At 40.6% G+C, this 12878-nt stretch overlaps 1 protein-coding gene across 1 annotated transcript in view; it reads left to right on the top strand.

Moving 5' to 3' along the window:
* Window positions 1–12588, top strand: part of SORCS3 (sortilin related VPS10 domain containing receptor 3) — a 329278-nt gene extending 316690 nt beyond the window's left edge. Inside the window, exons 23-27 of the mRNA XM_075287996.1 lie at window positions 443–574; window positions 819–918; window positions 7671–7776; window positions 9876–10033; window positions 12100–12588. Of these exons, the coding sequence (XP_075144097.1) occupies window positions 443–574; window positions 819–918; window positions 7671–7776; window positions 9876–10033; window positions 12100–12164 (561 nt within the window). The 3' untranslated portion in view covers window positions 12165–12588. The remainder of the gene's footprint in view (window positions 1–442; window positions 575–818; window positions 919–7670; window positions 7777–9875; window positions 10034–12099) is intronic.
* Window positions 12589–12878: the final 290 nt, after the last annotated feature.

Genomic DNA, 12878 nt, shown 5'->3' with positions numbered 1-12878 from the left:
TCATACCTGCATCTGGGTTTCCAATCTGCTGGTCTGTCAGAGGACCAGAGGAACAGAAAAATGGGACATAATCAGATCCATTCTGTAAGACTATAATGGGGTCCATCGGGTGTTGGCTGCCTGAAACCATCAGATGACACTGAAGTTGTTGTAACATTGATGTGAATTCTCCAACCTTCACTGCTCTTAAGGACTAGTTGAAAGAATTTTGGTAAATTTGGTTGAAAATTTAGGTAAATTATGGCCAAAAGATAGGGATGCTGTTCTACTCAACTGGCTTAGAACGTCGTAGAGTTTTATGGTCAGGTTTCAGGTTTTGTTACAATGTTACGGACATAAAATATGTAAAGTGTGTTGAGGTCTTCCTTGTGTTCAAACATGGAGCTTGTTATCGGTAGTCGCCCACTTCAATGGATAAAGACTTTCCCATGACTCCTTGCAGGTAACCAGTATTCCCGAGGAGCATATTCTGGTGGCCATGTTCCCGGGTCTACCAACGTCAGCAGAACTTTTTATTTTACCACCAAAGAATGTAAGTGAAAGGAGAAAAGGAAACAAAGCAGATCTGGAGCATGTGAGTAAATTTACTGAATAGTCAACTTGTTATAAGTCTCATGCACATGTCTGTATGACAGGTCACTAACATGTTAATAAGTGGCCCATACAGTGGCCCATACATGGTAATAAGTGGCCCATACATGGTCAAGTGACCCATACAGCACCTAAAAAGTGACAGATTTCATTAACTTTCACTTTATATGACACTTTTTGTTACACTAATGTTTCCAATATGACGATTTTTTCATTTTATTTTGCAGATCGTAGAGTCTCTATTTAGCGCCCTGAATCAAAACCTTATAATGTTTGAGCTCAAGCCAGGAGTCCAAATCTTTGTCTACGTTACCCAGCTTACTTTAGGTAAGTCCAAGACAAAAATTATCATTTGGAATTCAAAAGTAAAATTTAAGAATTAAATATGAATTTCGCAATATAATGGAAAGTTGTGGCAAAAAAATAGACGAACAATGGACAAAATAAATTTAATAATTGAAAAAAAATAATAATTTAATTTTAATTTTTTTAAATGTATTTTTCAAAACCATATTCCTCTGTTTTAGGCCAACTTGTGGATTGTAGCAATACAAAAATAAAATAAAATAAAATAAAATTACATTGAACTTTGGATTTTTTTTATTTTGAAAACATTTTTTTAGGACGTGTCTCTCAACGTTTTCTAAATATTTTTTCATGTAATGATTCTAATTTTTTTTTTATATATTATTGTTCGAAGGTCAGAACATTTTTTGCATGTTTTCCAAAGCTTTCATTTGTTGTAAGCTCCCGGCAGAGAGTGACCTTCAGCCGACTCTACCAATGAGCTTGTGACTACTGTTACATCTGTATCTTTGTCATATGAAATGGGTTGCCACAGAAACTATTAGAGTCTGGAATAAGGAGATGGATTTATTTTGCATAATTATAGATGTATACTTTTTATGAATTTCACCTCCGCACTGGAGACGGCAACAACAACAACAACAAAAAAGAATAACGTTCCTCGATTCACCCAATCTCTGACTAGGATTATATAATAATGACATAATATTATATTCCATTGGGATTACACTTGTTACATATATTACATAAATAATTTCTAAATTAAATAAGTAAGACAGAAATATGTTATGTCCCACCCCCAAGGAGCCCCCTGAGAGGTTCATTATATAAAGTGATACATTGTTACCCTATGACCGGACACTTGAGTTACTAGAGTACATTGTTGCGCTATATCTGGACACTTGAGTTACTAGAGTACATTGTTACCCTATAACCGGACACTTGAGTTACTAGAGTACATTGTTGCGCTATGACCGGACACTTGAGTTACTAGAGTACATTGTTGCGCTATGACCGGACACTTGAGTTACTAGAGTACATTGTTGCGCTATAACCGGACACTTGAGTTACTAGAGTACATTCTATAGGGACGCTATGACATACGCTATAACCAGACACTTGAGTTACTAGAGTACATTGTTACCCTATAACCAGACACTTGAGTTACTAGAGTACATTGTTGCATTATGACCGGACACTTGAGTTACTAGAGTACATTGTTGCGCTATAACCGGACACTTCAGTTACTAGAGTACATTGTTACCCTATAACCGGACACTTGAGTTACTAGAGTACATTGTTGGGCTATAACCAGACACTTGAGTTACTAGAGTACATTGTTGCACTATGACTGGACACTTGAGTTACTAGAGTACATTGTTGCGCTATAACCAGACACTTGAGTTACTAGAGTACATTGTTACCCTATAACCAGACACTTGAGTTACTAGAGTACATTGTTGCATTATGACCGGACACTTGAGTTACTAGAGTACATTGTTGCGCTATAACCGGACACTTGAGTTACTAGAGTACATTGTTACCCTATAACCGGACACTTGAGTTACTAGAGTACATTGTTGGGCTATAACCAGACACTTGAGTTACTAGAGTACATTGTTGCGCTATGACCGGACACTTGAGTTACTAGAGTACATTGTTGCACTATATCCAGACACTTGAGTTACTAGAGTACATTGTTGCGCTATGACCGGACACTTGAGTTACTAGAGTACATTGTTGCGCTATGACTGGACACACGAGTTACTAGAGTACATTGTTACCCTATGACCGGACACTTCAGTTACTAGAGTACATTGTTGCATTATGACCGGACACTTGAGTTACTAGAATACATTGTTGCGCTATAACCAGACACTTGAGTTACTAGAGTACATTGTTGCGCTATGACCGGACACTTGAGTTACTGGAGTACATTGTTACCCTATGACTGGACACTTGAGTTACTAGAGTACATTGTTACCCTATGACTGGACACTTGAGTTACTAGAGTACATTGTTACCCTATGACTGGACACTTGAGTTACTAGAGTACATTGTTACCCTATGACCGGACACTTGAGTTACTAGAGTACATTGTTGCGCTATGACCGGACACTTGAGTTACTAGAGTACATTGTTGCGCTATGACCGGACACTTGAGTTACTAGAGTACATTGTTGCACTATGACCAGACACTTGAGTTACTAGAGTACATTGTGGCACTATGACCGGACACTTGAGTTACTAGAGTACATTGTTACCCTATAACCAGACACTTGAGTTACTAGAGTACATTGTTACCCTATAACCAGACACTTGAGTTACTAGAGTACATTGTTGCATTATGACCGGACACTTGAGTTACTAGAGTACATTGTTACCCTATGACCGGACACTTGAGTTACTAGAGTACATTGTTACCCTATGACCGGACACTTGAGTTACTAGAGTACATTGTTGCATTATGACCGGACACTTGAGTTACTAGAGTACATTGTTACCCTATGACTGGACACTTGAGTTACTAGAGTACATTGTTACCCTATGACCAGACACTTGAGTTACTGGAGTACATTGTTGCGCTATGACCAGACACTTGAGTTACTAGAGTACATTGTTGCGCTATGACCGGACACTTGAGTTACTAGAATACATTGTTACCCTATAACCGGACACTTGAGTTACTAGAGTACATTGTTGGGCTATAACCAGACACTTGAGTTACTAGAGTACATTGTTGCCCTATGACCGGACACTTGAGTTACTAGAGTACATTGTTGCTCTATGACCGGACACTTGAGTTACTAGAGTACATTGTTACCCTATAACCGGACACTTGAGTTACTAGAGTACATTGTGGCACTATGATCGGACACTTGAGTTACTAGAGTACATTGTTGCGCTATGACCGGACACTTGAGTTACTAGAGTACATTGTTACCCTATGACTGGACACTTGAGTTACTAGAGTACATTGTTACCCTATGACCGGACACTTGAGTTACTAGAGTACATTGTTGCGCTATGACTGGACACTTGAGTTACTAGAGTACATTGTTGCGCTATGACCAGACACTTGAGTTACTGGAGTACATTGTTGCATTATGACCGGACACTTGAGTTACTGGAGTACATTGTTGCATTATGACTGGACACTTGAGTTACTAGAGTACATTTTTGCATTATGACCGGACACTTGAGTTACTAGAGTACATTGTTGCGCTATGACCGGACACTTGAGTTACTAGAGTACATTGTTGCGCTATGACCGGACACTTGAGTTACTAGAATACATTGTTGCGCTATAACCAGACACTTGAGTTACTAGAGTACATTGTTACCCTATGACTGGACACTTGAGTTACTAGAGTACATTGTTACGCTATGACCGGACACTTGAGTTACTAGAGTACATTGTTACCCTATGACTGGACACTTGAGTTACTACAGTACATTGTTACACTATGACCGGACACTTGAGTTACTAGAGTACATTGTTACCCTATGACTGGACACTTGAGTTACTAGAGTACATTGTTGCGCTATGACCGGACACTTGAGTTACTAGAGTACATTGTTGCGCTATGACCGGACACTTGAGTTACTAGAGTACATTGTTACCCTATGACCGGACACTTGAGTTACTAGAGTACATTGTTACCCTATAACTGGACACTTGAGTTACTAGAGTACATTGTTGCGCTATGACCGGACACTTGAGTTACTAGAATACATTGTTGCGCTATAACCAGACACTTGAGTTACTAGAGTACATTGTTACCCTATGACTGGACACTTGAGTTACTGGAGTACATTGTTACCCTATGACCGGACACTTGAGTTACTAGAGTACATTGTTACACTATGACCGGACACTTGAGTTACTAGAGTACCTTGTTGCGCTATGACCAGACACTTGAGTTACTAGAGTACATTGTTACACTATGACCGGACACTTGAGTTACTAGAGTACATTGTTGCCCTATGACCGGACACTTGAGTTACTAGAGTACATTGTTGCTCTATGACCGGACACTTGAGTTACTAGAGTACATTGTTACCCTATAACCGGACACTTGAGTTACTACAGTACATTGTTGCGCTATTACCAGACACTTGAGTTGCGCTATGACCGGACACTTGAGTTACTAGAGTACATTGTTGCGCTATTACCAGACACTTGAGTTACTACAGTACATTGTTGCACTATGACCGGACACTTGAGTTACTGGAGTACATTGTTAGCCTATGACTGGACACTTCAGTTACTGGAGTACATTGTTGCTCTATGACCGGACACTTGAGTTACTAGAGTACATTGTTACCCTATAACCGGACACTTGAGTTACTACAGTACATTGTTGCGCTATTACCAGACACTTGAGTTGCGCTATGACCGGACACTTGAGTTACTAGAGTACATTGTTGCGCTATTACCAGACACTTGAGTTACTACAGTACATTGTTGCACTATGACCGGACACTTGAGTTACTGGAGTACATTGTTAGCCTATGACTGGACACTTCAGTTACTGGAGTACATTGTTACCCTATGACCGGACACTTGAGTTACTAGAGTACATTGTTACGCTATGACCGGACATTTGAGTTACTAGAGTACATTGTGGCACTATGATCGGACACTTGAGTTACTAGAGTACATTGTTGCGCTATGACTGGACACTTGAGTTACTAGAGTACATTGTTACGCTATGACCGGACACTTGAGTTACTAGAGTACATTGTGGCACTATGACTGGACACTTGAGTTACTAGAGTACATTGTTGCGCTATGACCGGACACTTGAGTTACTGGAGTACATTGTTACCCTATGACTGGACACTTGAGTTACTAGAGTACATTGTGGCACTATGACCGAACACTTGAGTTACTAGAGTACATTGTTACGCTATGACCGGACATTTGAGTTACTAGAGTACATTGTTACCCTATGACTGGACACTTGAGTTACTAGAGTACATTGTGGCACTATGATCGGACACTTGAGTTACTAGAGTACATTGTTGCGCTATGACTGGACACTTGAGTTACTAGAGTACATTGTTACGCTATGACCGGACACTTGAGTTACTAGAGTACATTGTGGCACTATGACTGGACACTTGAGTTACTAGAGTACATTGTTGCGCTATGACCGGACACTTGAGTTACTGGAGTACATTGTTACCCTATGACTGGACACTTGAGTTACTAGAGTACATTGTTGCGCTATGACCAGACACTTGAGTTACTAGAGTACATTGTTACCCTATGACCGGACACTTGAGTTACTAGAGTACATTGTTGGGCTATAACCAGACACTTGAGTTACTAGAGTACATTGTTGCGCTATGACCGGACACTTGAGTTACTGGAGTACATTGTTACCCTATGACTGGACACTTGAGTTACTAGAGTACATTGTTACCCTATGACTGGACACTTGAGTTACTAGAGTACATTGTTACCCTATGACCGGACACTTGAGTTACTAGAGTACATTGTTGCGCTATGACCGGACACTTGAGTTACTAGAGTACATTGTTGGGCTATGACCAGACACTTGAGTTACTAGAGTACATTGTTGCGCTATGACCGGACACTTGAGTTACTAGAGTACATTGTTGGGCTATGACCAGACACTTGAGTTACTAGAGTACATTGTTGCGCTATGACCGGACACTTGAGTTACTACAGTACATTGTTACCCTATGACTGGACACTTGAGTTACTAGAGTACATTGTTACCCTATGACCGGACACTTGAGTTACTAGAGTACATTGTTACCCTATGACCGGACACTTGAGTTACTAGAGTACATTGTTACCCTATGACTGGACACTTGAGTTACTAGAGTACATTGTTGCGCTATGACCGGACACTTGAGTTACTAGAGTACATTGTTACCCTATGACTGGACACTTCAGTTACTAGAGTACATTGTTACCCTATGACTGGACACTTGAGTTACTAGAGTACATTGTTACCCTATGACCGGACACTTGAGTTACTAGAGTACATTGTTGCGCTATGACCGGACACTTGAGTTACTAGAGTACATTGTTACCCTATGACCAGACACTTGAGTTACTAGAGTACATTGTTGCGCTATGACCAGACACTTGAGTTACTAGAGTACATTGTTGGGCTATGACCAGACACTTGAGTTACTAGAGTACATTGTTACCCTATGACTGGACACTTGAGTTACTAGAGTACATTGTTACCCTATGACCGGACACTTGAGTTACTAGAGTACATTGTTGGGCTATGACCAGACACTTGAGTTACTAGAGTACATTGTTGCGCTATGACCGGACACTTGAGTTACTAGAGTACATTGTTGGGCTATGACCAGACACTTGAGTTACTAGAGTACATTGTTGCGCTATGACCGGACACTTGAGTTACTAGAGTACATTGTTACCCTATGACTGGACACTTGAGTTACTAGAGTACATTGTTGCGCTATGACCGGACACTTGAGTTACTAGAGTACATTGTTACCCTATGACCGGACACTTGAGTTACTAGAGTACATTGTTACCCTATGACCAGACACTTGAGTTACTAGAGTACATTGTTGCGCTATGACCGGACACTTGAGTTACTAGAGTACATTGTTACCCTATGACTGGACACTTGAGTTACTAGAGTACATTGTTACCCTATGACTGGACACTTGAGTTACTAGAGTACATTGTTGCACTATGGTCGGACACTTGAGTATGTTGTGAAGCTGATGACATCTTTGTCTTTCCCTCTTAGCCCCCTTGGTAGATAACAGCGCCAGTCACAGCAGCTCCGCCATGTTAATGCTTCTATCTGTCGTCTTTGTGGGTTTGGCTGTTTTTTTAATCTACAAATTTAAAAGGTAAGAAACCAATCGATGTAATTGCGCACGTATAAAGAGCACATTCTATACATTGTATACGTGTAGTGTCCACATTAGAGCCTTTGTCATCCTTCATCTTCCATCTATAGTTTCCTCTTTTTTTCAAAGTTTTCCCATTGCCGCCATTTCTGTTCTTAATCTTTTGCCTTATACACAACTTTTTGTTTTTGCATTTTTTATTTTTTTACTCCTCACCCTTCCAAAAGCCATAACTTTTCTATTCTCCATTCAGTAGTCATAGGTGGTGTGATTTATTTGAGGGTCAAATTGTAGAATGGGGTAGAATTGGAAAAAAACACTTGCATGATTTTCTTGAGGGTTCACTATGAAGAGCGTTACTTATATTCTGTGGGCAGATACAATCACTGTATGATCAGCGTATTGTTAAAGGAGCCTTCTCACAACCAGGGGTGGTCCAAAGTGGAGAGCCCCCTTAAGTAACATGGCGTTTCTTGAATCATCTTGAATAGTGATCTCTAGTTATTTGTATTACAAGAGTGATTGTCTACGGAAGATTTATTCTGATTGGGTTATTTGGGGTTGGCAAGACATGCCGTCCCCCAGTGTACGAATAAATTGGCAGCCACTTTATAGAGGATTTGTTTTTGCTTTCTCAGGATCAACCTGGCATGAAAATAATAGGTTGAGTGTGATAGAGTTGTGTCTTCCCTCCCCGACCTTACCAGCTAAGCTTATATAATTCTTTATCTAGCTGGATTCCCATCCCTTGTGTCTTAATTTAATACCGCGGTTGTTGACTTTAGATCTAAAACATGAAATAACACAATATCAAGCACAGAAACTTTTTTTTTTACCAACTATATTAAAAACCATATATATTACAGTTCGGCTGAAGTATTATAAATCAGAAATACCAAATTTACTGATAGTTCTATAAACCACCCGGATACTATAAAAATAACTAAATAATAATATCTTGCGGAGCCCAACTGGGCTCTGAACCGCAGAGCTACCCTGGTGTGAAGAAGACCCGGCAGTCAATGTCACTGCTGGACTACAACACCGACCGGGTACACAACATAATGTATAGATCTCTGCAGGACAGAGCAGCCGCAAATGAATACAAAAGTCTTGCAGTTACTCCACTGCAAGACGAACAAACAAACTATGACCATGTACTCCCAGTGACTTTCTGGGCTGCCCCCACCACAGCTACCTGCAGTTGCAACACCACAGGAGGCAGCCTGCCTAAGGTAGGAGATTTCCACAATACTGTCCAAAGGGAGGATTCCCACAATTTTAACCAAAGGGTGGAGGTTCTCACTACCTACCTAACTAAGGCAGCTTGCTGCCCAAACTAGTGTCTTGCACAGATGTGCACCATTAGGAATTTGAGGCTAGAGCACCGGGCTGCCCAAACCTGCCTCCCTAAATGGAGGGAAGGCGGGCCAGAACAGCCAGCCCAGGTGCCCAAGCCAGGTACTCATAGGCTGACACCACTGTCAGTCAGCAGACTGACCACGCCCAAAGGCTGCAACAGGATTAACCCCTGCTATGCTGGACTGAGCAGTCACAGCGGAACAGGCTGTGACCCTAATATCTTGGCCGCACCTGCCGCACTGGGACTCCACAACACCCCTGAAGGAGTCTTGTTGCTTCTTGCCCTGAAAGGTGATCAGGATACACTGTAGGTCCATGGATTAGATTTTGTTTTCCAGATGATCTCACAGATGTTGATGGGATTCAGATCTTAGACTATGGAGTTGTTGCAATAGCAGATGCAATACTGAGCCGATGGTGAGAACCAGTACGGCGCTGAGTATCCAGCCGCACCAACTCCAACCCCACAGTGGTGTTCACCAGAGCCCCTCATGGTGTGGATGGACTTGACGGTTACTTAGTTCATTGGTGGATCTCACCAAAATTCTTTGGTTTGGGCAAAATTTTCATGCGTTTGATCACTTTAAACTTTTTCAGTTTGTAACTTTTTTATTATTTATTCACCCGATAAATGAACTTGAGACGATACAAAATTAGAAAATTCTATAAAAGTTAAATGTCGTACAATTTTGTATACACGGACAAAATCTCACAACGCCAAACCTTTTTATCTACAGGAAAATCCCATGGATTAATATCTACGCTCAGGTTCAACACGATAAAGAACAGGAAATGATCGGGTCCGTTAGCCAAAACGACAACGCACCCAAAATATCGCTCAGCAACTTCACGGAGGAGGAGCTGACGGACAAGGAGCTGGACGCCCGAGTCATTGGTAATTTCAACGCAGATGAATCTTCTCTTGATGCTCCGATGGAACGTGAGCGCTCAGCAAAGTGAATCTAGTCAATTAATCAAGTATAAGGCGGCTTCCAGGACAGTCATGGCAGAAGTGTAATGAATGGGTTCCACATGACTTGGCCGGGGCCGGGAGACGCCTCCTCTGCAGGATGGCGGGGCTGTTATGTGACCTCTGCGCTGATAGACATGTCACATCCATTATTACTTTGTCATCATGGTAATGTGTTTCCATTGCACGCCGAGTGTTAGGGTTCAAGGCAAAGGCAAATTTGATTAGAAAAAGCATTTACACAGTGAGCGTCGCAACGGAGTATCCGGAGCAATTTAGTGTTACACAATAATGAGACTTCTAGGTCTATTGAACAAGATGCTGGAAATTGTTTTATTAATGTGTAACCCATCAGCCAATCAGTGGTAAGCGCTGGATTATCTCCAATTATGTCAGCAGGGAACATATACATGAGTATATACCCATATACAGAGCATCTCTCTCCTATCTATCTATCTATCTATCTATCTATCTCCTATCTATCTCCTATCTATCTATCTATCTATCTATCTATCTATCTATCTATCTATCTATCTATCATCTCCTATCTATCTATCTATCTATCTATCTATCTATCTATCTATCTATCTATCTATCTATCATCTCCTATCTATCTATCTATCTATCTATCTATCTATCTATCTATCTATCTATCATCTCCTATCTATCTATCTATCTATCTATCTATCTATCTATCTATCTATCTATCTATCTATCATCTCCTATCTATCTATCTATCTATCTATCTATCTATCTATCTATCTATCTATCTATCTATCATCTCCTATCTATCTATCTATCTATCTATCTATCTATCTCCTATCTATCTATCTATCTATCTATCTATCTATCTATCTATCTATCTATCTATCTCCTATCTATCTATCTACTATCTACTATCTATCTATCTATCTATCTCCTATCTATCTATCTATCTATCTATCTATCTATCTCCTATCTATCTATCTATCTATCTCCTATCTATCTATCTATCTATCTATCTATCTATCTATCTATCTATCTCCTATCTATCTATCTATCTATCTCCTATCTATCTATCTATCTATCTATCTATCTATCTCCTATCTATCTATCTATCTATCTATCTATCTATCTATCTCCTATCTATCTATCTATCTATCTATCTCCTATCTGTCTATCTATCTATCTATCTATCTATCTATCTATCTCCTATCTGTCTGTCTATCTATCTATCTATCTATCTATCTATCTATCTATCTATCCGTCCATCCAAATACTGGTGGCCTATACAGAATAACCCCTTGTTCACATCTGCGTTTGGTAATCCGTTTGGGGAGTCCACATGGGATTCCCCCCGAACAGAATGCCAAACGCATTTGCAAGTGATGTGCAGTCAAAGCACATGGACCCCATAGACTATAATGAGGTCCATGTGCTCTTCGCGAGCTGCCCGCATGGAATCATGTTGAGATGAATGTAGATCACAAAGTACTCTTTTGTCCGCATGTTCCGTCCGGACACTGTGCAATGCACTAGTCTATGGGGTCCGTGTGCTTTCACTGCATTTGGTATTCCGTTCCCATGCGGACTGCCTGAACGGATTACCAAACGCAGATGTGAACGAGGGGTTACTCTGCCCCATGATTAGGGTTTAGCCGATCTTGAGATTTCTGGATCGATTTTAAAATCCAATTTCCGATCATTCTTCAGTCGATCTCGATCGTGAAATTTGTTCGATCGCCAATCGGTATCCAATCTTTCCCGATCCCGATCGCTCAACCCTAATCAATGCTTCTCTATGGGAAAAGTCACTTTTAGGGTTGAGCCGATCTTGAGATTATAAAATCCGATTTCCGTTCATTTTCCAGCCGATCCCAATCGGGATCATGAAATTTGCTCAATCACTGATCGGGATCTGATCTTTTCCAATCCCGATCGCTCCACCCCATCCATGATCGTTGATCCTTTTTGGCTTGTCAGCCTTCTAACACCGTATTTTTTTTCCCCAGGTACCATCTCTACGATTGCAAACAGTGAAAGCACAAAAGAAATCCCAAACTGTACCAGTGTGTAATGTTGACAGTTGTTCAGCTGGGCCAAAATCTGGACAATTTTTTGTATGGAAATAAACAAACCTCTCATTTTCTGCTCCTCTGTGCCACATTTGTAAATGGCAGGTGGTTGGGATGGACTTGAACACCTGCTTCCTCTCTTTCTTTTTTTCCCCTACTTTTTCAATACAAAACAGTTGTTGCCGGAGGTGGAAAAATTACAAAAATTTTAAAAAAATTGAAATCAGAAACGCCCTTTATTTTCCATCGGTGGTTTTGGTCATCAGCTCTCACAACGTTCCCTCCCATTGGCTTCTCATCTCCATTTCTCTGGTATGGCAATCCCATGAAAGGCCGGGCCCCGGAGACGTTTCTGTGAAGATGTTTGGGAAGAGCCAGGTGTTCTTTTTGCCTGACCAGATTTGCTTATGACCAAGTGTCGGGAAACAACAATCAGATTCGCCCCGCGGCTCTCCCTGGAATTTTCCACGCGCTTCACGAGAAGAATGTGAAGATGGTTTTATCATAGACAGAAATAACTTATTGTCTGGAATATTCCGCACAAATATCATGTATCCATTTCCCCGAAAATGTGATTTCTATAGAAATGAGCAATTTTGTCATTTTGTTCTGACAACTCGCATCTATTATAAAAATATGAATTTCTAATTTTTTTTTCCTTTGAGATCCGGGGTCTGACGTATCGAAAGAGCAATTTAATTGGAGAAGGTTTCGAG

The sequence above is a fragment of the Leptodactylus fuscus genome, chromosome 10, assembly GCF_031893055.1.
Source record: "Leptodactylus fuscus isolate aLepFus1 chromosome 10, aLepFus1.hap2, whole genome shotgun sequence".
Taxonomy (NCBI): domain Eukaryota; kingdom Metazoa; phylum Chordata; class Amphibia; order Anura; family Leptodactylidae; genus Leptodactylus; species Leptodactylus fuscus.
Note: the sequence above shows the minus strand (reverse complement) of the source record. Positions and strands in the feature narration are given on the sequence as shown.